Source organism: Dysidea avara, chromosome 9 (genome assembly GCF_963678975.1).
Source record: "Dysidea avara chromosome 9, odDysAvar1.4, whole genome shotgun sequence".
NCBI classification, from domain to species: domain Eukaryota; kingdom Metazoa; phylum Porifera; class Demospongiae; order Dictyoceratida; family Dysideidae; genus Dysidea; species Dysidea avara.
In genome coordinates, this window is record NC_089280.1 from 34,475,338 (window position 1) to 34,498,946 (window position 23,609).

General features: G+C 39.2%; 4 protein-coding genes across 7 annotated transcripts in view; 2 read left to right on the plus strand and 2 right to left on the minus strand.

Annotated features, from left to right (window-relative positions):
• Nucleotides 1-115: 115 nt before the first annotated feature.
• On the minus strand, nt 116-2,498 carry LOC136265556 (synaptonemal complex central element protein 2-like). Of its 2 annotated transcripts, none has more exons than XM_066060430.1 (5): nt 2,338-2,498; nt 2,168-2,283; nt 1,980-2,116; nt 1,794-1,931; nt 116-308 (listed from the first exon to the last, which is right to left on the minus strand). In XM_066060430.1, exons 2-5 carry the CDS (start codon nt 2,272-2,274, stop codon nt 205-207), a joined length of 486 nt encoding a protein of 161 aa, XP_065916502.1. In that variant the 5' UTR covers nt 2,275-2,283; nt 2,338-2,498; the 3' UTR covers nt 116-204. The 2 variants fall into 2 exon arrangements, with proteins under 2 accessions (XP_065916502.1, XP_065916503.1); XM_066060431.1 differs by having other exon boundaries at nt 2,168-2,280; nt 2,338-2,493.
• Nucleotides 2,448-6,274, plus strand: LOC136265548 (hairy/enhancer-of-split related with YRPW motif protein-like). Of its 3 annotated transcripts, none has more exons than XM_066060422.1 (8): nt 2,448-2,584; nt 2,650-3,041; nt 3,094-3,136; nt 3,188-3,289; nt 3,489-3,579; nt 3,839-4,035; nt 4,221-4,844; nt 6,000-6,274. In XM_066060422.1, exons 2-8 carry the CDS (start codon nt 2,722-2,724, stop codon nt 6,141-6,143), a joined length of 1,521 nt encoding a protein of 506 aa, XP_065916494.1. In that variant the 5' UTR covers nt 2,448-2,584; nt 2,650-2,721; the 3' UTR covers nt 6,144-6,274. The 3 variants fall into 3 exon arrangements, with proteins under 3 accessions (XP_065916494.1, XP_065916496.1, XP_065916495.1); XM_066060424.1 differs by having other exon boundaries at nt 3,094-3,130; XM_066060423.1 differs by having other exon boundaries at nt 2,457-2,579.
• On the minus strand, nt 6,177-14,934 carry LOC136265545 (bromodomain-containing protein 3-like). The gene is made up of 25 exons (XM_066060419.1): nt 14,533-14,934; nt 13,455-14,196; nt 13,251-13,400; nt 13,020-13,166; nt 12,895-12,963; nt 12,786-12,840; nt 12,392-12,582; nt 12,094-12,240; nt 11,924-12,001; nt 11,739-11,840; nt 11,349-11,523; nt 10,951-11,099; nt 10,643-10,806; nt 10,461-10,591; nt 9,305-9,469; nt 9,075-9,200; nt 8,093-8,209; nt 7,661-7,749; nt 7,513-7,555; nt 7,350-7,439; nt 7,246-7,286; nt 6,982-7,119; nt 6,836-6,927; nt 6,670-6,781; nt 6,177-6,553 (listed from the first exon to the last, which is right to left on the minus strand). Exons 1-25 carry the CDS (start codon nt 14,613-14,615, stop codon nt 6,488-6,490), a joined length of 3,462 nt encoding a protein of 1,153 aa, XP_065916491.1. The 5' UTR covers nt 14,616-14,934; the 3' UTR covers nt 6,177-6,487.
• LOC136267697 (integrator complex subunit 11-like) overlaps nt 14,810-23,609 on the plus strand; it is a 30,005-nt gene continuing 21,205 nt past the window's right edge. The window contains exons 1-12 of the mRNA XM_066062846.1: nt 14,810-15,179; nt 15,234-15,245; nt 15,627-15,712; nt 15,763-15,836; nt 15,903-16,014; nt 16,063-16,179; nt 16,427-16,525; nt 16,717-16,751; nt 16,921-17,019; nt 17,440-17,458; nt 17,525-17,563; nt 18,710-18,793. Coding sequence (XP_065918918.1) covers nt 15,152-15,179; nt 15,234-15,245; nt 15,627-15,712; nt 15,763-15,836; nt 15,903-16,014; nt 16,063-16,179; nt 16,427-16,525; nt 16,717-16,751; nt 16,921-17,019; nt 17,440-17,458; nt 17,525-17,563; nt 18,710-18,793 — 804 coding nt within the window. The 5' untranslated portion in view covers nt 14,810-15,151. The remainder of the gene's footprint in view (nt 15,180-15,233; nt 15,246-15,626; nt 15,713-15,762; nt 15,837-15,902; nt 16,015-16,062; nt 16,180-16,426; nt 16,526-16,716; nt 16,752-16,920; nt 17,020-17,439; nt 17,459-17,524; nt 17,564-18,709; nt 18,794-23,609) is intronic.

Consider the following 23,609-nt stretch of genomic DNA (forward strand, 5'->3'; position numbering starts at 1 on the left):
CTCACTGTTATATAACTGGATGTAATCGGGCAGGAAGGTCACCAATTCCTTTATGCTACCTGCCAACACTCAGAACCTTCCCAAATCCGCTGAACTGAATAATTACAAGCGCGAGTTGGTTATTTATAAATAGTCTTGGTAATCTACACACATGCTTGGAATGTAGAAATACAATACAATTTTTTATGTTGTCATCAGGTTCAGTTATACAGTTGTGTTCTTCAAGCTTCCCAAAGTGTCCCCCTGAATATCACTGATCAGTAACTTGAGATTAGACATGAATCCTTCCAACTCTACTTCCAATTTGCCTACACAACAAAAATTTTTTATCACAAACTTGCTGTAGGCGTGTGCACGTGTGTGTGTGTGTGTGTGTGTGTGTGTGTGTGTGTGTGTGTGTGTGTGTGTGTGTGTGTGTGTGTGTGTGTGTGTGTGTGTGTGTGTGTGTGTGTACACGTGTGTGGTGTTGCACACATAAAGGCATTGCAGACAAGTCCATTAGTAAACAAACACTGCACCAGCCATGTTCACCACACAGCAACCAAGACTGTTTCTTGCCCATAAGCTGGTACATCTTGTGTCACTAAAACGGATAATGTGCAACAACTGAAGGTATATTTTGGCTGCCAGGTTAAAAATATAAAAACTCCAATGTTTATCCATCTCAATTATCATTGCAAGACACCACAGCCACTGGCTTGTGCTGCTAGAGATTATGAAAATACGTACATATGGAAATAAACCCTTTACAGAATGCAATAACATGTCCACCAACAGAGCAAGTGTGTGCCAGTGCATATTATAGGTAGAGCGTCAGGTTTCTATTACTACACAACAGGATATTCTTATGCATGAAATAAAACCTAATTTCATGCACTACAATAACATGTAAACAATTTTATATAACAATAAAGAGTACTTTTGAAACAAAGTGATGAACGATAGATATTGTCTTTGCCAGAATTTGATGGTGTTTTTTAATGTGTGATCAGATTTTGTCTTAATGTCACATTTCACAACTTAATATTTATGATTAAAACAAGACACTCCAACCCACCAATCAGCTTTACAATGATTAGTCAGTACCTTGAATTACAACAAATTCTGTGGAATATTTTAAGAGGTGCACAAGTACTTTAATGGTGACATAGCAAAGTATAGATTTCTATGTATTTCACATGTGACATTTAAGACTGATTTTCCAAAATCTGGTCACATATAAGCGTCCTTTACAAGATCATGTGATCTATACCACTAGATTCTGTAGCACGAGGATTCTAATTGTGCTAGTTTAAGGCCATAGCACCAAGTACCACAAGATATTTCTTGTTTAATGAAGCAGTGTACAGCCATGGCGGACGAAGGCTGTTTTCTAAGTAGTGTGATGAAAGGCATTTTACCCAACTTCATTGATGCTTGGTGCCATTTTATCATGGAGTCGATGGTGAGTATTCACTGAGTAATCTTTCTATAAATACTTGCAAAGTTAGTTTAGTCTGTATAGAGGCATGTATCAAAGCGTAAATATAGGCTTGGGTTAAAACAGGTTAAAAACAGATAAAACATGTGAACTAACCAAATGTAAATAAAAGAAAACTACAGCTAAGCACAACAAACGTTACACGCATGCACAGAAACTTCCAAACTATTTAGTGAGAATCTTTTGTTTATGATCAGTGGATTGATAACTGCCATCCACTGTACAGCTTTCAAAATGGGTTGACCTTTTTAAAAAAGGGGGTGAATGATTTATAAAACAACTCAAATTCTAAATTGAGTCTACATTTACATACCAATTCTGTCAAGCGTAGCAAATAGCTCTTCCAATTTCTCATTGATGGTAGAACTGTTTTCTTCATATACATTATAGAGTGCCTTCTCCACTTTATTGTAAGTGTCAGCAGCTTGTACTTCTAGCTCCTTCTTGAAATCTGACCATGACACAACAATATTACGCAACCCCTTTATTGGCTGCTCACCTGTAAGTATGGCTCCATCTCGTTCACGTTTGGCGTTAATCTCCTTTACAACACCTTCCAGAGTTTGTCTTAGCTGCCAAGACTGTCTAACTGTCGTGTTCGTGTAGGACTCATCTCTGCTTTCTTCTGGATATGACCTAAAACGTTAGAGTTAGCACATGGCATAGCCAGACAGCTGCTGGACTAACCTACTACCGGAGTCCATTAAGCTTTCTTTCCCCTGGTCAAATCCAGCTTCAGTACTGGTATGGCTCTGCGTAGTGACTACACTAGCAACACTTTCCTCTGCTGCCATTTGCGTCTACTAAAGCGATAAATTCTGTACAGTGAACACAGATAAAAGATAGATGCAACTTACAATGCTGGGCACTGTAAAACGAGCTCCAGTTGTCGACTAAAAGGCTTTTATTACGATGGCGGGTAAAATACATCAAAAAATCCGCCATACTTGTTGCTAACGTGTGACGTAAATTATTTACCCATTGCCCAACAAAAGTTTTAAAATCCTTCGGCTTGCGATTGTCAAAGTAGACGCACGCGAGGAAGAGTTTGCCCTTGTCTTGTTCACATGAGCTGTCGTGAGCTGGCCCAGAACTACACGTGAGGTCGGGAGATCACTGCGCTTGAAAAATCTGGCGGTCATGAAGTATCTTTTTCATTATCCTTGTAGGTTATTACATCTGCGCGCAAAAAGGGCGGCAAGGAAGAAAGACAGCAATTGGAATATTTTCGCTGGCGGTACATGGATTTAGGTACAATCGAAGTAGTGGAGAATTCAGTAGTAGGACAAGTAGAAAATAGCGACACTTCAGTTATTGCTAACTCAGTAGCACAGTCACTAATGGAACAACAGATTGTCATATCACAGGCTCAACCTGATACTGTACAAGTTCAGCAGGTTGAACCACAGGCTACCTCAGAGATACAGGTAGAACCAGAGGTACACATACAGCTACAACCAGAATTTCAGACTGAAGTGCAAGTATTAAACCTTCCACAACACGAGGCAGCTGCCCTACAAAACCTTGTTCAGCAGCAGAAGAGAGAATTAGATGACGACCAGTAAGCTAGCTATCAACTATGGTATTGTAATATTTGATCTTTTTATTAACAGGATTGACACATCTCCTGTACCAAGGAAGAAGACCAGGGTAAAAGTTATTGGTTTGTTTGTTTTACTAACTAGAATGTGAATGTTGTGTTTGTAGAGTTATTTGGACTCGCACAAAGTGATCGAAAAGAAAAGACGAGATCGGATCAATACGTGCCTTACCCACATCAAGAACCTTATCCCAGACTGTCGTCAATATGTAAGTACTGTTAAATGAGAAGGACTTGTTGACAGTGGAGCTGTTGTAATTCAGAATATTTACACAACATCCTATCTATAACCACTTACATTTGTTAACCAGACGTTACAAATTGCTTAACATTGCTCTTGCCCACATAGTACATGACCTATGGAAATTGTTATTCATATCCAAGAGAAAAATAATTCTCTTTCTGTAGGGAAACAAGAAACTGGACAAGGCTGAGATCTTGGAAATGACCATTGAATACTTAGGGAGGTTACAACAACAAGGTGTCCGATCAGCCGGAGGTACTATACAGTGTCAGTTATTAAGCTGTTTAGTAATATAGGACAGGCAATGTACAGCAGCGAGAAACCATTTTGTTCAGCTAATTTTTGAAGTTTTTTGGTCAAGATATATCCTTTACCTTGTTTTTAAGGCTGGGTGTTTCTTAACTGTATTGACTCTTAAACTCTCTTTGTTGTGGTTAAATAGAATGTATTACTTTGTTGTGACGGTTTTATTGGGTTTATAAATTACATGAACATTTTTTGTCATTTTCTCTAGTTCCTGATTTGTCCCAAGCTCAGCGAGAGTGGGCCAATGAGATCACCACTTGGATTATACAGAACAAGCTACTCTACTCAGGGCCTAATGCTGTTGACCAGTTCTGTAATAGTTTACTACTGCACCTGCAAAACTTTGGAGGCCAGTCAGTTGGAAACAACACCTTACAGAATATCGCCTCTGTGTTGCTCAGCCAAGTGAGTGTCGAACGTGGGTTATTTATTAATTATTCTGTTGTGTAGTATGTGATTGTGGGCATTTGTTTTCTACACTTTTATATATTTGCACTGATATTGCTTGGAAGTGTTTAGTTCAGAAAAAATGTTAGGAGCAGTTATAGTAGAACTTGACCATATGATGTAATTGTATGTTACACCGCTAGACTACTGATGAAGGTGATGCCAATCAGCTGTACAGGCAGTTAGTAGCTCAACAGCTTCAACAACGAGCTCAACAGGAGCAACAAGAAGAGCAGGAGACTGCCTCACCGAAACCACCGACCAGCGATGATGAACAGCAACAGAAAGAACAGTCATCACAGATGCAGACAATCCAGAGCATCTTACTACAACAAATCATTCAACAGCAGTTACAACAACAAGGTTTAGAGCAGCACGGCTTAAATCTGCAACAACTACAATTACTGATTAGCCAGCAACTGTCAGCCCAAGACACAGCCAGCAAACAGAGCAGTGTTCAACAACTGCTCACAACTTTGCAGCAACTACAACAACTATCACAGAAACATGGCGTCCAGTTGATTCAAACTCAAGTGGATGATGACGGATCAGGTCAAGCGGTTACCTCTCAAGGCATTTCAATCAGTACAGTGTTTGCTGACCCTCAGATGGCTGGTCAGGGTAGTTCTGAGAACGAGGGGGTAGAGCTGTCGTTACCCACAGACCAGGGACAAGATGGCGTCGCTGCTGCCACTGAAGAAAGTGTGTACACATCAAGCATTGAGGGACTACCTGAACATCTTCTCAATACACAAACACCATCAAATGTGAGTAGATCAAACAAGATGTACTACCACTTATATTAGGGCTGAAATGATCATGATATATGAGTACTCGCATATACTACTGGCTTAACTAGCTAGACTATTACCAGTACAAAGAGTGACAACTAACGTATTTCCTAGGACATAACTATTTTGTAATTATATCCCAGTGCGTGGGAATGTCAAAAGTGCTGTACTGGGTGATTATAACTACCATACAGCTAGACAGAGCAGCTCTGCTATTATGTGATAAGTTACAAGGTGAATCATACCCAGACACTGCTGCTTCACTAAAGTGTCCATTGCTATAGTTTGTATATATAGTTTCTTGTAGCTACAAAGCTAATTCTCCACATGATTTGGAGAAATTTTATGCACACAACAGGAAGTCACTTTAGTTAATCCCATATACTTGTTGCTATAGTAACTTGTCCTTGTGTGTAATAACAATTATCACCCTCATAACATCCAGCGTGCACAGTCTATATTAAGCTGGTTTTAGCAGTGTATTCTAATTAATTCATTCATACATAAAATTAACTAGTCTGCTCTAGTGATGTGATATATATCGAAATATCATGATAATTTTTTTTTATATCGTGAGAATCTTTATATCATGATATTAGCCGAAGTATAGATTTTAGTTATAATCAGAGAAAACTGTACCCAAGAGTTCATTGTACACTGTAATATTTTTTTTATAAAAGAGCTTGTAATGTTGTGCTAGTGATGTATCATGTTGTATTGTACTTCTAGTACATAGTGCTACATGTGTCATTGGTATAAGTGCACAAGCTGAGTGATGAGTTTGTATATCGTATCATGATAATTGTGTGTAATAATCGTGTAATATCCTATATCACATACCACTAGTCTGCTCACATAATGTGGCTGGTTCGTTTTTGACAACCCATATACTGGAGTGATTAGTTATCATCCGTGTCATTTTGATCCTGAGTCATGCCCACCCACATTTACACTGGTTCCAATCGGCCATCTTCATCATTCTAGCCTATCAAATTGCATCATAGCTAAATTAAAGCATCTGATCTGTCAGAAAAGAAAAATGACAAGGTCCAAAACTCCAATGTTTATCACCAAATCCTACTCAATGGTGGGGTCTGACTTGTAATGTACCGTCTTTGTATGCTTCCCCAGGTGCAAGGAGTACAGATGTGGTCCAGTGGTGGTGATGACGCTCATGACAATGACACAGAGAATGCAGAAAACTCAGCACTGTTAATCCTGTCAACTGAAGAAAAACCACAACCTCCAGATCTTCTGTCCCAGGATGAACAGTAACTTATAAACAACAAAAAAATATTCTGCTTTCCCTTTGTTTACATGTTTATTGTAGTTTCTTTTTATCACATTTATTACAGTGTTATTGTTTATGCATAGTAAATAACAATAAAAATATTTTATTAATTAGTCCCAAGTTATTGCGACTCCAGTATGGGTGTATGCATCTGTTGTATTGATCAATAAAAGAATTTTAGTATTCAATTTTTAAATATTTTTTAGTGGTGATCTTTTTTTTTTTAATCTGCTGCTTTAATCCGTCTTGATCCGATAATTAAATAGAAACAGTAGTTATAGCTGAGTCATCTAATAACACACCACTTGAGAAATGATCTACTGAGTTGCTAGGTGAAGTCAGCTTCAAATGAGTCCATCAATTCACTCTGTAATGTCATATTGATGGTTGTCATCTGAAAAGAATACAGAGTAAAGCACTGCACATGCTTGACCCAAATTAAAGCCCAGGTGCTTAAATTAAGATGGGCTTTTAATTGAGTAGGCTTAAAGTATAGTTTATTTTATGTACCTCTTCTCTTTTTCTCCTCTCCATTTCTCTTAGTTTCTCCCTATCTGCTAGTACTTGAGCTTGTGCTGCTTGAGCTTCTTTTTCCTTGCGTTCCTTTTCCATCTGCTCCTCTCTACAAGATCAGCAATAAGTGAACAATGTGCTACACTGAGTAGCTAATATATACTTCTTTTTCTCTTCTAATAATCTCTGTTGTTCCTGTTCCATCTGTTTCTTCTGCTGCAACTTATGCTGTTCTTGTTCTTTCTGAATTCTTTCCTACAAAGAAGAATTAATATCAACCATTTCTAGTCGAAGTGACACAACACATACTCTTTCTTCTTTCTCTAATGCTTGTTTCCTGAACTCAGCAAAGCTTGATTGCGATGATGGAATGATGGGACGAGATGCTGGTGCAGGCTCAGCCCATCCTGGTGATTGAGGCACCTTTGATGTAGCAGTAGTAATGGTCTGTGTGTAAACAGAAAACATGAGATAATGTTAGAAATATGCGACAGGCAGGAAGTTGGTCTTGTGGCTTGCTTTATAAGCAAAAACACATGACCAACTTCCTCTGTACAAGTGAGAGATAGTTACCTTGTTAGCCACACTAGATGTTTCAGTCTTATTGGCTGTTGCTATACAAGGACACACACATACACATAGCAATGTAATGTTATCGATTATGGATATATGCTCACCTGAAGCTCCAGCACTAAAGGGAAGAGATGAAGACGCAGGTAACGGGTGCACTGGAACAGTGGCAGCATTGTGAGTTGATGCACCTCGACCTGTAATAAAACATTTAAAAAAACAATACAAACTGTTAACACAGAGGTGGGTTCTGCTTGTGTATTTACTTACCAATAATTTGTGCGGCTGACTTGAACAGTTGCTGAACAGCAGGCTGCAATGAATTCAGAGGTAAACTGTTTTCTTCATATATACTCAGCCCCATATGTACACATTACATACACACTCACACACCATATATCAAACACACACTACACACCTTGGCAGGTTGTGGTGGTGGTGGTTGCTGCTGTTGTGGTTGAGTGGTAGAGGACAAGACAGTCTTCAACTTTTTTCTAGAAGACTTCTCTACAGGATTAACAATAGATTGCTAACAATACAGCACTACTGCTAACACCTTTAAGGTGTAAATGTGTCATATAATACTCCCTGCATGCTGCCTACTGGGACGCCCACTATTGTGTTCCATGCTCCACAACATTTGAAACTTTTATTAAATTGATTCTCAACAATGACAAATACAAACACCTTGACACGCACAAACAGAAAAAAGAAATAAATTACAACGGCATTGATTTGATCAACATAATGACATAATAGTGATTTTGGTTGATGATGAAAGAGTTGTAATGTATTGAAGGAGTAGGGAGTGATTGATAGCGGTGTGCACACCATGATTACTTCTTGCTACCTTTTCCAGAGTCGCTGGAGCTTGTGCTTGATCCACTGCCTGAACTGGAGCTCTCACCGTCGCTGGAATTGTCCGAGCTACTGCTCTCACTGAGACGTGACACTTGACCCTCCAAGCCTACCATGACACAACACAGAACGTCACAACACTACTACACATAACACAGCAACTTGAAAAATTTACTCCTGCATTGTAAGAAAGCAACCGACTACTTATTCATTATAACATAAATTTTACTTTATATGCAAATTCAATGAAACAATATGAATACACTTAAGTATATCAGAATATTATTCCAAAATTTCTCAGAATCAATTAGCTATGTGTATTTTACCAAATACAAAATGTATTATTATTATTATTAACCCCTTGCATGGCTGTAACTAGTTTTTCAGCCTTTAAATACAAAACTTGTGCTGAATCCAATTCCAACTTGCTAACATTCCTATTGTATGTTTTATGTTATGATGTACATATCCTGAAACAGACATGTCCACAGAGTGTATGGGATTCTGAATTCTTTGTACACTATTGTGGGTTCCTGGTAAAACTTTTCTTGTTAGTGTTTTGTTCATATTCGAGTTGATAATCAAGTTTAAACAACAATATGTTTAAGACTGTTGAATTGATGATTGGTGGTTTTCAGAAGTGAGGCATGATTCAATTGCATGCCACACTGGAGTTTTAGAAGAAATTTAACCATGAAGATGATAGGTCAGAAAACAGACAGTTTCATACATTCCAGCACTTATTAGCAGTGGCTGGCTTCTTGTTTAACTGATTACTCCACAGCATCCATTTACTCATGTGTGTTGTAGCCAAGTGGTTTAGTGTGGAGTGAGGCTCGTGAGTTGGCATGCTTTGTATAGTGCGCCAGAAAATGAAAGGGTGTTAACACAATACTATAGCGATAAGACAAACCCTGCTTCTTAGGTCATTGTCTTAACATAATTATATCAATTCTTTGATTATACAAGCTTACCAGCATTCTTCCTAGAAGACTTGGAGGATTTAGTGCCACTTAATTGACCACTGACATCTTGTAATCTCTTCTCTAGTTCAGCTTTCTTCTTCGCTGCATCTACCAGAGAATCCTTGGATTTGTTAACTGTAGAGATTTCACGAATAAGGTGATTTAATGAAATGAAAGGAATTTAACGAAACATAATGAATTAATTTACAATAGGACTTGAATACAATATAAATTCTTACTGGTTGGTCTCTTCTTTTTCAATATAGAGCTGACATATTTCTCTAGTTCTCGTAGTGTAGAAGGTTTAAGCGTTTCAAAGTCAATTTCTATCTCATCTGGACTACTGTCCTTTAGTGTGGGCTCTCTAGTCTGAATGATGTGTACCACACGACCAAGTTTGTCACCTGAACAAAATCATTACTAATGTCAATTGTGGATACATTAACGTGTCATTGAAAGGTGTGTTGTACACTCATTAATAAGACCACCTCATTATAGTGACCAGGTCCCAAACATAACTCAATAACAAGACCATGGCAGCGTTCACACTTAGTAATAATGAAAGCATGCTAGCCTGGAAAATGGCATAAAGTAGAACCTGGTAACAGGTGGTCAGGAAGAAAGACTATGGCACATTAACACGATTATATTCTAGAGATAGTTAATGGCTTTAATACCATGTGGTGAATGGTAAGCAATCTTGTGGTCTAGTGTTATAATCGCTAAGTTGTTCCATAAAATGATCCATAACTCAATGATGGTTGCTCCTATCATCTTGCAACAAGTTCTGTCCGTTTCACTATTAAATTTTAATCAGGTCATAATTATATGACTCACATGAGCAAACCCACAATAGAAATTAAATATGTAACAAGAATTTTGAAACACGGAGATGCAAGTCGCTGTTGTTCATCGCTTCAGAGTAAGTAAGCTGCGGTAGTTACATTGTTCATTTAACCTTCTACAAGTAGCTCAGTGAACAGACTTTGGATCAATGTATATTTTAAGCTCCAAGAATTAAGTCACCCCACCTAATGTCGCCATGCATGCTTATAACACAGTCCCCAAAATTTCTTTGTGAAGGAACGTGGACAGACTATTATAAACACAAAAGGACAAAGTACAGAGTGCAGGGACTATACAGCAAGCTTAAAACAAGGTTGTTAATATGATAACACAATCCATAACAGGTCGAGTCTTTCCAAACAGAAAATAAAAATACACCGGGATAAGATTCTAGAAGAGGCTTCTGTAGTAAGTAAACTAACCCACTTCAAAATGACACTTTGATACCATATTACACATATCCAGACTCTTGAAATTAGGATACTAGGATGGGGTCCCAATACACAACAACTTAGTTATTGTCAACACACATACATGTACACACATTACCTGGTAACTTGTTGATGTCCAGGCTAAGTTGTCTTTTCTCATCGTATGTCATAGGTTTAGCTTCCTCCTCATCTGAGCTGGCATAGCCACTAGTAGGTCTTCTCTTAATCAGTGGAGGTGGGGCTGTTGTTCTGCAACAAAACATCCAATGAAAACTCTTTAAGAAATACACTAAAGCTTACTTTGCCTGCGGTTTTCTTGGTTTTGACTTGACTGGTTTGGGTTTTACCTTTGCTATGTTGACATTTTTCTCCATTTCCTTTCTCCTCTCTTTCTTGTTGGCCTTCTTGCTCTTAGGCTTGCTGCGTGATAAGGCAGCTGCCAACTGCTCATGAACTGACTTCAGCTGTAACAACAAACCAGTTATTCTGTAACCTCCAGGTACATTACCATGAATGATGCAATTCAAAAAATAAATAAATACTTAATTGGGGATTGGCACATTCCAAAGTTTTCCTCTTATCATTAATTAAATTAAGTGGGGGCATACCTGTGCTTCTAAGGCAGACAACTTGCTGGCTCTCTCAGACTCACTATCCTCTGATTCTGAACTACTACTTTCATCTGAAGAATTGGACGAGTCGTCAGACGAATCTGCTCCACTTGAAGAATCTGATGCCAAAACCTTTTTTGATTTAGCTACAAAAATTAGAGATGATGAAACATACAGACACTAAATGATACGTACATAATACCAGTGATAATCATCACACAGACAAAGCCATATGCATGAAATTCAGTCTATATGGAAACTTCAATGTGAAATGTTAACTTTTACTTTTGGAGAAAATTATGAAAGCACAAGATAGTTTGTTACTAGAATAGGCACCATAAAATATAAAAGTTTGATTGTCCATGCATTTTTCTGTGCTGGGGAAATTCCTTTACCTGTTGGTTCATCTGGTAATCGTGACATTCTTTGCTCAAACACCTCTTGTAGTCGACGTCCCATCCTGACCACGTCATGTTCTGGTGGGTTGTACTTGTAACAATTTGTGAACATCAATCTGACATCGTCTATGAATTCCTGTGCTGACTCATACTCACGAGTATCAAGTTTTTTCTACACACAATACAGCAATAAATAACACTCAGTGATGATAAGGGAATCATGTAATGGAATTGTATACTTAATATGAACCCAATATGTGTACTGCGGTGCATGTGTGTGTGTGTGTGTGTGTGTGTGTGTGTGTGTGTGTGTGTGTGTGTGTGTGTGTGTGTGTGTGTGTTGTGTGTGTTGTGTGTGCATGTTTGTGTACTACATGTAGCACATACCTTAATGCTAGTCATATCCATTGGTTTCTTGATCACATTATGGTAGTCATGTAGACCAAGAGCGGCAGCATCCACTGGTAGGTAGAATGGCCAAGCATAACCCTGTAGTGTGGATGAGTAGTTAGTATCAAATAGAATACAGACCATCCAGGACATGCATAAACAAACACAAATTTATAACTCACTGAGTGTTTTTTAGAAAACATTTCCTTTAGAACTATACTACAATATTTCAACTGCTCTGGCAACTTTTGCCTCCTCTGCTAAAAGAAGAAATGAACCATTTAGAATAAAATGTCTAAACCATAACACTATATGCTTTGTGATTTTCTAATTAGTGCCCACTGTGGCTTACCCCAGTTGCAGATGATATAGAATATTCTCCAGGAAGGTCCATGCGTGGCTTCTTCACTTGTCTTGTGGACTCTCGTCTGACGGGTGGTCCCTCGATAAACTGGAAACCAGGAGTAGTGGTATCTGCTTGACGCTTGATACCTTTTTTCTGTAATAATTAAATACATTAAAATAAAATTACTTCATGTGCAAATGTTGTGCATGTCATGCACATGCCAGTCATTGATTACTAGGACAAACCACATGATGTGTTGCATCAGATGACATCATAACCACAGAACACATGTGTGTATTAATACCTTCATTATGGGTACTCCTACTGTTGTTGTGGGTATTCCCCCAGTAATGGTTAAGGAGCCAGTAGTTGCACCCAGTGTTGAGACACCCAATACAGCACCACCAATAGCATTAGGTGTGCCCACTGCATTACCAACCACAAGTGAGGTGGTTGTGACATTGCCAGCAACTATTCCAGCAGTAAAACCTGAAGCTATAACAGTAGGATTATGTGATGACAGCACAGAGTATGCATTAACAGATACACACTAACAAGACACATGTACAACCTCAAAATGAACCCATTAATTTTCACTAGCCCTTTCAAAACCAACTTGTAAAGTTCCCACCTTATTTACAAGACACTTCAAAGGTTACCACACACCACTCCCCTCTACAAGTAGTCATATTGTTTACCTCTTTTAGTCTTGGGCACTCTCCTACCCCTGGCTGATGGGTATACTTCAACCTCCTATTGGTAGTGAAGCCATTACAAACTGCTGATGCGTCATGCCTGCCAACTCACTTCCTTTGGCATTTGCAGCAACTTTTGATCTAACACAGCCTCCAGGTTCCTTGCCATCATAGTAACATCCTAATAGTAAAGAAACAACACAATTCTCCTCCATTTAATGCTTTAATATTACTGACATCAGTTGGCTTGTTGTATGTGTAACAATTGGCGAACATCAACTTGAAGTCATTAATACACTCCTGGGCACTGTGGTAAACATTTTGTTCTAACTTCTTCTTGATGGTGGACATGTCCATTGGCTTCTTGATTATAGTGAAATAGTCCTGTAATAATTTAGAATAAACAGCAGGTGATATGTTAAGATCAAAGGATATCCATACTAGTTAAATCATACAATATCAACTTACTGGTATTCTTAAGGCTACTGGGTCCACTGGTTTGAGGAAGGGCCATGCATAGTGGTGTCTCCACAACACTCGTATAACATTCTTCAATAAAAATTGTAGCTGGTTTGTATTCCTGCCTTTCCTGGGACCAGCAGCCACAGGAGGGGTTACCTTAAAACACAACAGTATCACTACTGTTATGTGTAACAAAACTCAACCACTTACTAAAGCTGGTATGGTTTGCTGTTGACCTTGATATACCTCTTCAGTTTTTACAACATTTGTTTTGGGTCTCTTGCCCAGAAGGCTGTTAACATCGTTGACAGCAGCTGACTGTCCTATGTTCGTAACTGATGGAATCATGGGCATGACAGAGACAGAGGTAACAGTGTTTGTTGTTGATAATGGTGCACTTATAGTTGTTGAAGTTACTGATAAACTTGAAGATGCTAGAGTGACCATTTGTTTAATTACATTTCCTTCACTAACAACTGGCTTTGAGAATAACATATTACCACCTTGCTTAGTGATCAGGACCGTACCATGTTGTGGTGACACCATGCTTGAAACAGCATTATGAAGAGATAAGTTCTGCTGTGACATAGCAGAAGTGACATGATTGAGCAAACTGACTTGCACCTCCTCTCCCAACTTGACAGTAATATTAGAGTTTTTATTGATATGAACCATACTGCTGGGTGATGTCTTGTTGAGGGCAGGAAGTGCTGGAAGTGTTGTGAGATTGGATACAGTATTCTCCTTTGAGTTTGTGCAGACGACAGGCGAGAAAGTGACAGTCTTCGTGGCATGATGTAATCCATTGTTAGTTGGTAAACTGTTTGTCCAATTTTGAGAGACACTTGTGGATGTACTAGTACAAACACTCGGCGATGAGTTATTTGCCGGCAACGGCTTAAGAGTCAATTCATTATTAGGGTTGGGGAAAGTCGCGCTAGCCACAGTAAGCCTAGAATACAACAACACGCTACTAAATACGCTTACCATACAATTAGATAACTAATACAAGACACAGAATACTTCGTGAAGGGATGACATTAAAAAAAAAGCGCGGGCATATTGGTGCACGAAACAATTGGAATTAGCACATTTAAGAATTTTTCATCACGTTGGGTGTTTGCAGCAAGAATTCCACCTCCATCCTTCTTAATCTGCTATCCAACCATTGCCAAGTGGCCAAGAGGGCGACACTTCGCTACAGCGATAGCTGGACCCCATGGTGCAGTTTCGCTTGATGATTTCCATCCCTTCACTAATTAAAATTGTCAAGAAAACTAAACCATACCCTTCTGTGACACCCGCGCTGGATATCACAGCGGCCTCGGGCCTTGGTTGAGCAGGATTTTCGAAGGATTGAAGGGATTCCATCTCCTTCCGCCGCTCCCCAGACACGTCACGAAAAGCAAGAATACATTCGACCAATTTCTTTTATAGCAACCACTAGGTAAACACGTGACAACGTGGGCGGAACACGTTTAAAACCTGTTTAACCGGTTTGTTGCTAAGACACGAATTGCGTAAGCCATTTAAAGCTTCCGGGGCGAGAAAAAAAGAAAGCAAGCGACAGTTGCCACCCAAGCCTTTAGTAAACACCTCAAACAACTTCAAACACTAAACATTAATCGCACTATCCCAACTAAACTCTGTAGCCAAAATCGAGAGGAGCGCGTTGAATACGAGCCGTCCTTCTGTGATGCGATAAAACAAGGTACATAGGGATAAAACAACTCGATACGCTACCAAAACACACATTGTTTTCTTGCGAAATGTCCCTGAAAGTCATCCACACAAAAAAATTCGAACAAAAGCCACTAACATTATGTTGGTTATAGCGATAGACTAGCCTACACAAACACTTCTCACGTGAGATAGCATGTGGATACTTTAGAGTCACGCTGTGGAACATGTCGACCATCAGAGTTGTACCACTGGGTGAGTGTGTAACACGTCATAACTGTGATGTTATAAAGTGATATTGCACTTTAGGAGCTGGTCAAGGTGGGTGTGCATCCACATGTTGTCACTGTGTATAGACCCTTTTCAGGTAAGCTGCTGCCATAGCAACAACCGCCATTTTGGAGTACAGCCCGTTTTGAAACCTTGGCAGCGTGGGGGAAAGCGTACATATAACCTGGTCAACCTTTGCTGTGGAACGCAGAAGAAGAAGCTCTACTTCCTGGGTATTGTTTTACTCTTATAGAAAGCAACGCTACCAGGGTTGCAAAACGGGTTGTACTCCAAGATGGCGGATGTTGCTATGGCAGCAGCTCACCTGAAAAGGGTCCACCAGTGGTGGTGTAAGTGACGTGACAGTATTGTGTAAGACCTTATGATGTCACTGAATAACACACACTGTCAGCATGTGTAATATCATTACAGATGTTGGTCGTAGTTGTATACTAGTTAGTATTGGAGGAAAATGTGTTATGCTGGACTGTGGTATGCACATGGGATACAATGACTCTGTGAGGTATTAGGTGTACTAACACATGAGGATTATGTGTTGTTGGTGTAGAGACGTTTCCCAGACTTCACTTACGTTGCAGAATCTGGTAGACTAACTGAACACATAGACTGCGTAATCATAAGGTTAGAATAACCACTGGATTAGAAGCCCATCCTAAAGTAGAAGCCTGTTATTTATCTAACACACAGTCATTTTCATTTGGACCATTGTGGTTCATTGCCATACTTCTCAGAGATGGTTGGCTATGATGGACCGATATACATGACCCACCCTACCAAGGCTATTGCTCCAATCCTACTAGTAAGCACTGTAGTATTGTGGTGTGTTTGTGTATGTCTTTTTGAGTAGGAAGACTTTCGGAGAATTTCTGTGGACAAGAAAGGGGACACAAACTTTTTCACTTCTCAAATGATCAAAACTTGTATGAAGAAAGTGATCACTGTTAATTTGCATCAAACAATTCAGGTGTGTTAAAATTTGATCCACTGGAACTGTTAAAGTGGACACTTGAGGACACCTACATAATCCAGACACTTAGTTAAGGTCCCAAAGTATCCCTTAGTACATAAACTGACCTGACACCTTGATAATCAGGACACCTTGATAATCAGGACACTGTTGCCAAGATGTCTATACGATTCCTCCATAGTGTGATTGAAGAGTACTGACCTATGTACACACACACTTGCACCATGAACCTCTCCTGCTCTAGGTTGATGACGAGCTACAGATCAAAGCTTACTATGCTGGACACGTCTTGGGGGCAGCCATGTTTGAAGTGATTGTTGGCACCCAATCCTTTGTATATACTGTAAGTACTGATCTAACATACACTTAGCAGTCTACACTAGTCACATGGTCCAGTAACAGTGGAACAAAAGTAACTACATGCACTACACAAGCTATAATACATACAGTACACACAGACGGATGGACAGGCAGACAGACACACACATACTACACACACTCTTTATTATTGTAACCATTGTCTCTTTTCTGAAGGGAGACTACAATATGACTCCAGATCGACACCTTGGGTAAGCCACTGTTTTATTGTACTACAGTTATTGCTATGCATATAAAACACTAATGTAACCATTTATGATGTAACATGGGTGGGTACCTTACAATCATAACCAATATCTTCAGTGTTGTTAGAGTACATGTAAATTGGATGTATGTGTCATATCTTACCTTGGTGTGTAGAGCTGCTTCCATTGACAAGTGTAGACCAGACCTGCTTATTACTGAGTGCACTTATGCTACTACCATCAGAGACTCTAAGAGGTTAAGAGAAGTGAAATAGTGTGACATGCACACACACACACACACACACACACACACACACACACACACACACACACACACACACACACACACACGCATACACACACACACTACACACACATACACACACACACACACTACACACACACACTACACACACACACACACTACACACACACACTACACACACACACACACATACACACACACACACACACATACACACACACACATACACACACACACACACACTACACACACACTACACACACACTACACACACACACAACATTCTGGCCATGCAAGACTATAGTGTGTGCCTGTGTGATGTAGCACAGTAGATCCCAAACATCATCATTCTTATAAGAAATGAGTTTTAGTTATTCTAATAGAATGCACCTCTATAATTTGATTGATCAGTCATTTTATGTTGGATAGTCAGTGCCCAGGTAGCAGTGTAAAGATATAATATTATGTGTGTATTGTGTATTCATAATGTATCACTAGCCTCTCTTTACTGTAGACTTTTGACAAGTCATTGACCAGCCAGCCAGGACCAATGGTATGTACGAACAGTAATTATTACTGAAACTCTCTTATAAAGCAGTCAATCACCCAGTGAGAACATTACTAATCACCTCAACAAACATGTCTAGCATCTTTCACTCATCATTTGGTTCCCAATGACAATATCTAATATGCCATAATTTGCTGTAAATAGTTTTCATATGCAACAATTATTTACTCTAATAGAGCAGTCATTCATGTAAATCATAAGAAAAATAGTTTTATATACATGAAATGTTTTATCATGCAATTTTTTTTGGCAAATTACAGTACTCTGCTTGGGTCATTTTGTAATGAATGTCTGTTGCACGAGGTTTATGGACATATTTTGCTGCTTTTTTGTGTCTTACTTTACACCTGTCCTGTAATGTGGTTGTACATGGTGTGGTCAAGTATGGTGAACATCTGAACCTACTTGAACAACTGGATACCTCGTGATTGTTCTATTAGAGTATTTTTAACATGTGTATGTTTTGGTTGAAAACATATTCACACAACTTCTGAGTAATGATTATTCAGTTATTATGTTAGATAGTCCCCAGGGGTTCAGAAAAACTGGTAAGGTTCCAATTAGAGCTGTGAACAAAATATCATAACCAGTTACTGGGTAAATCATAATGGGAGCTATGAAATTTTCTAGTTCCAATGACTGTTCTAATAGAGTGATTGCTGCTGTAAAGTTTGTTGTAGTATGGGTGATTTGACCAAGAGTTCGTAATATTTGTATGGGGTCAGGCTAGAGGTGTACAAAAGTGTCTCTCCCTTACAAATAATTTTTATTATGAATTCTTGTTTTGACTAACTGGTTTTGCTAAGTAGGCAATTTCTCTTACTTGAAACTTATTGTTTATTTGTACTTCTTGTTTGTGTATACCACACCAGTAAGTGTGTTGTGACTGCACTACAGTGGAGCCTGTGTGTTAAGTATGTCTTGGGATAGTAGTCCTGATTATCCTGATTATCAAGGTGTCCTGATTTTCCAGGTCAGTTTATGTTCTAAGGGATACTATGGGACCTTAACTAAGTGTCTGGATTACTGTGTTCTGATTAACAGGTTTCACTGTAGTTTATTTGTCCGCAAGTTTGTTCTGGCTTGACAGACTATTGTGTTTGGTTTTACTGTACATGTTTATCATTTCAGGTGGTGTTTGCTACTCCAGGAATGCTACATGCTGGACAGTCGCTAAACCTGTTCAAAAACTGGGCAGAAGATGAGAAGAATATGGTATGGTTTGTAACGTAAAGTGGGGCGGGAAATTTTTTCACAAGTTTTCTGTTCATGAAAACTCATGAAAACTGTGCTTGTGAGAATGCCATTAGTGTGTACCACATGTGAGCCAGATTAGTCTCATAAATTACAGTATGTATTTTATGTATACAACACACACAGCTTTTTTTTATATCTCAACAAAATTTTATTTACATGGGACATGATCGCAATTTCCTAATACTGTGCTACTTTATGTACCACTCTGCGTGGGCAGTTCAAAGGCACCGCCAGTGCCATAATTTGTATATTGCACTGCTGCAGACCGCAGCGAGTGCATTATAACTTATAACGCACTGGTTGCGGTTTTGTAGACCACAACGAGTGCATTATAAGTTATAATGCACCGACCGCAGTGCAATATACAGATATTGCACTCTGGCTGCGGTTTTGTGCAGCATAGCACAAGTGCCAGTGGCGAAGACCACTACGACACCTCACCTAATAGGTGGAAGGACACTTCACAGCTCACTCGAATTCTTTTATAGCCTGACATGTAAAGGTCGATTGTGGGCCATAACGTCACCAATACATATAATGTTTACAAGCAGCCAATGGCGATCGAAAAAGCCAACACGGGTGGCCACAACTCTAGTCTACATATATAAAAACGTACTTATACACCTTACTAGTCTGGTGCCATCTTAGCCCAGATTAAACTGTAGTCCACTTCGACAATGACTCAATAAAACAAATATATTCTAAATAATATACTAACCTTTACGTTCGATTGTGGTAACCAGTTTTGTCATGCCACCAGATTAGAGTTTAGCCAGTGTGAATAGCAAGAATTAGACTAGTATTGTTTAGTAGTTGGGTTTTGTTTACTTAAAACGTCTATTTAGCTACTTTTTTTCGCTCGAGGGAATCACTATGGCGATTAGTCTGGCGCTTAGTCTATATGGCGATTGAGTGATCACGCTGGCATGTTGAGCACTACATAATGAGAGTCGAACAGCGAATGCAGGTTAGTGATATAACCCATAGCGTACTAGCTTTCAATGTCTCAGGTGGCTGCAGTACTGCAGGGGGACATCATCGCAACGTCCGGCTTGGTTACCCACAATCGATGTTAGAAACCTGGCCTTTATAAGTGTTACAGCTGTCTTGTGAGACTCTCCCCACCTATTAGGTGAGTGGTACATAACAGTTATACAACGTGCACTCGTGCTCTGCCTGTATAAACGCACTTGCCTTCGGGCCTAACGGCCCTCAGGCTCGTGCGTTTATATCAGGCAGAGCACTCGTGGCCGTTGTATAACTATATAATGTATACCAGAGGTGCTACGCAAATTCTATATCCAGCACTCTTAACCACAGCTCAGTAAAGTTACTGCTACTACAATGTGCTATATGGTTGATCACATCCATCTAGGAAAGCTCAGACCGGTCACACTCATGTAAGATAATTGGATGAGAATGCTGTATAAGAGAGCTCTAGCCTTCAAGGGTGCTTAGCGCAGTCTACTAGCCTTTGATATGAAATTGTCTTTAGCTTTAAGCTTTATTTCTGTTGTGCTTACTGCAGACAGACAGACAGACATGCTCGGAGAGCTTCAAGAATCAGGTGTGCACCCATAGCCGGGTGCACACACCAGGACACAATGAACAGTCACTTAGAGACCACCTCATTAATATAGTGTTCTTACCACCAGGAGCTCATAAGTGCATTACCACAGCTCTAGAAACCTCTGTAATTTGAATCAACTTCTGTGAACTTACCTCTGTAAGGCCACCTAATTAATAAAACCACCTCATTATAGTGACCATGTCAAGTAGGTCCCAAACATAGCTAAGGTGTACTTCATGGCCTCTTTAATAAAACCACCTCATTATAGTGACCATGTCATCAAGTAGGTCCCAAACATAACTAAGGTGTACTACATGACCTCATTAATAAGACCACCTCATTATAGTGACAGTGGCGTAGCTACCATTGAGGCAACCAAGGCAGCTGCCTCGATAAAAAATACTCAGAAATTCAGGCTGAACAGGCCTAAGTCTGAATTTTCTACTCAAACGTTTAATACCAGACAGAATTATTGTATCACACATGAGATCACACATAATAGAATCTATGGCTGTAGTACTAAGCAGGGCTGGAGCCCAGTGACACAGTCCAGCATTGGCTGAATCACTTTCAGCTCCTTGAATTTGTATGAAAAAGCTCTAATAGGTAGTGCTGAGCGATAGTAAAAATTTTACTACCGCGATAGTTACTCATTAAATATCGCAATAGTGGATACTATCCCAATAGTTTATGAAACACTTTGCTCTTAACAAAGTCTCAGTTGTATAGCTATGATTTGTAGTCATATAGAAAGCTATTTTGCATGCGCAGTACATTTGTTAATTAACTGCGTGGGCAGCTGATGAATATGGACTTTTGGTAAAGCTTTTATAGGCCACTCCTTTGTAAGAAAGCTGCTGTAAAACAGTATGGAAGGGTTGTTAATACCATTTTAATGCAGTTCTGAGCTTATCATAACTATCACGATAGTGATATCCCTACTATTGCGATAACGATAGTAATTTACTATCGCGATTATGGATATATCGCACTATCGATACTATTGCTCAACCCTACTAATAGAGCAGTCATTGTAATATACTCTAATAGAGCATTCAGTACAGATTATAGTCATTACACTGTTTGGTCTATTAATCATTTACATTTATGTTAATTGTCTTTAACTTAAGTTCCAACGAGTCATCTGCATTATTAAATTGAGCCAATTGATCACGTGTGTCATGCATTAGCAGTTACAGTCAAAAATATAGCCTCCACATGCCATGTATTTTCAAAATTTTCCTTGAGATGCATGCTCCCAGACTCCCTAGCTTGACACGCTTAGCACATACAGTTGAGCATCACATGAAAGAGATAATCTCTGAATTAAACATCACATCAGATCAATAAAAACTGAATGGTGTGCATCACTAATGACCTCCATTGCAGTCCACGGATGGAGACATGGATGGCCTGACCACTCAAACTATCTCCGGAATAAGTCAGTTTTTTTTTGTGCTGAGTACAATTAAACATTGTAGCATGGTATACTGTAACTTTAACTAAGGTGGAGCATTACTTATGACATGTAGAAATATGCTCAGAGTCTTCTGAAACAGTTTCTTTCATCCAACTAGAAAGTTAACCTGTACCACCCTTGCTTGAAAGTGTTTGTGAATCAGTCGAGTCAGAAGTAGACCCTCTCAATTAGGTCAATGTATAAACTTTGCCTTGGTAAATTTTTTTTCCTGGCTATACCACTGTAGTGACCATGTCAAGTAGTAGTGCGGTTGTTGAAGGTTTTAACCCGGAAAAAAATGGTACCAAGCTGCAATTGGTACCATTAGAAGCAGAATTTTTTGCAGATTAACATATCCAAAATCCTCTAAAATTCTCTTCGGGGAAAATTTTTTACGTGCGTTTGAAATTTTTGTCCAAATTAGTCAAAAATGTTAGAAAGGCATTGATACTTAAGATTAAATTTTATTATGCACCTTATTTATTGTGTTTACTACTGCTTCCACAACACCATTTTAGGTAGCACAATATATATATAATAATTCAAGAATTACACATAATAATTGAGTTCATAGTTAGTATACAGAGTTATTGTAGTAAATTTTCTGAATCGGTGTTAGTATGCTCTTCTTCTGTCTCTAGAATTATTTCAACAGCATTATTACATCCTTCTCCTCGGCAGTCTCCACATGCTGCTACACATTTTAGTCCATTCTTATGGCAGGAGCACAAGTTAGTTCCACATGGATTTCTCGATGTGAGCTTACATTTACATCTAACAAACTTCAGCAAATTTTCTGGCGCTGCCTCCAAATCTGTCATTATTGGTGTAAAATTTGAACCATCAAGTTTCCAACCCCACTGCCTAGGATCCAAAATGTCAATTGATAGCTTCATCCATATTATAACTTGCAAGTGAACCCGTAAACTGTGATGGAATGCTGCACGTTCTGTGGGTGGAAGCTTTTGAGGATCAAGCAATGATTTGCTTGATGATACCATCTCCATAAATCGCAAAAACCGCAGCTTGTTTAAGGAATCCTCTTTCTTAGCGCCATAGATGATAGCAAATAATCTAATACCCACCTTGCCTATCCATTGTGCTGTTGCATTAGTATCGCTCATTGTGAGGGATATCTGCCGTACTTCTTCTGACTCCTTCACCTTCTTCAACAGGGAAGCTTTACCATGGCCGTAGGTTGCAGATGTTGTGTCACAGCCACTCCATGCATGTACAAACAGAAGGTTTGAAGTTATTAGTTTTCCAGCTTTGAAAACTAAATCACGTACCTTCCATACCTGTGTCTTTTTCTTCTTTGCTTCGGAAGAGAAATAAAGATCTGCCATGCCTTCTGTCCAGTGGTACATCAAAAGAACAAGAACATCTGTGTCATCTGCCACATTCCTTTCCCTGAGCAGCATAACTTAAAGCTTTTGTGACTATCAGTGTGTCAGCATCTCCTCTACTGGTATGAACAATCTGCCCATCAGATTCCAAATATTGGTGGAGCAATGAGATGAACTGACATTTATTGCCTTCATTTGATAAAAACATCTGTTGGTTGGGGTGTGCTTCCATAAACTCTCTTACTTGAATATCAGCACATGCTTTCCCAAGTCTTCTCTGGTGCTCATGATCTTTTATGGAAGGACCCTGCTTATATCCATCAAAAACGACACAACTATGTCCATAGTGTTCTTGCACGTAGTAAACATATATTCCCGCAATATCTTTGTATGTTGCCT

What these genes read in the sequence shown, in the direction of transcription:
- LOC136265545 (XM_066060419.1), bottom strand. Translation starts at nt 14,615, where the DNA reads ATGGAATCCCTTCAATCCTTCGAAAATCCTGCTCAACCAAGGCCCGAG. An exon ending in AGTGCCCAAGACTAAAAGAG is followed by an intron (nt 12,583 to 12,785) that starts GTAAACAATATG and finishes CTACTGTTATAG; the next exon opens with CTTCAGGTTTTACTGCTGGA. An exon ending in TGTCTGCCTTAGAAGCACAG is followed by an intron (nt 10,807 to 10,950) that starts GTATGCCCCCAC and finishes TTGTTGTTACAG; the next exon opens with CTGAAGTCAGTTCATGAGCA.
- LOC136265548 (XM_066060422.1), top strand. Translation starts at nt 2,722, where the DNA reads ATGGATTTAGGTACAATCGAAGTAGTGGAGAATTCAGTAGTAGGACAA. An exon ending in GGAAGAAGACCAGGGTAAAA is followed by an intron (nt 3,137 to 3,187) that starts GTTATTGGTTTG and finishes TTGTGTTTGTAG; the next exon opens with AGTTATTTGGACTCGCACAA. An exon ending in CCTCTGTGTTGCTCAGCCAA is followed by an intron (nt 4,036 to 4,220) that starts GTGAGTGTCGAA and finishes TTACACCGCTAG; the next exon opens with ACTACTGATGAAGGTGATGC.
- LOC136265556 (XM_066060430.1), bottom strand. Translation starts at nt 2,274, where the DNA reads ATGGCAGCAGAGGAAAGTGTTGCTAGTGTAGTCACTACGCAGAGCCAT. An exon ending in AGATGGAGCCATACTTACAG is followed by an intron (nt 1,932 to 1,979) that starts GTGAGCAGCCAA and finishes TGTCATGGTCAG; the next exon opens with ATTTCAAGAAGGAGCTAGAA. An exon ending in TGCTACGCTTGACAGAATTG is followed by an intron (nt 309 to 1,793) that starts GTATGTAAATGT and finishes TTTGTTGTGTAG; the next exon opens with GCAAATTGGAAGTAGAGTTG.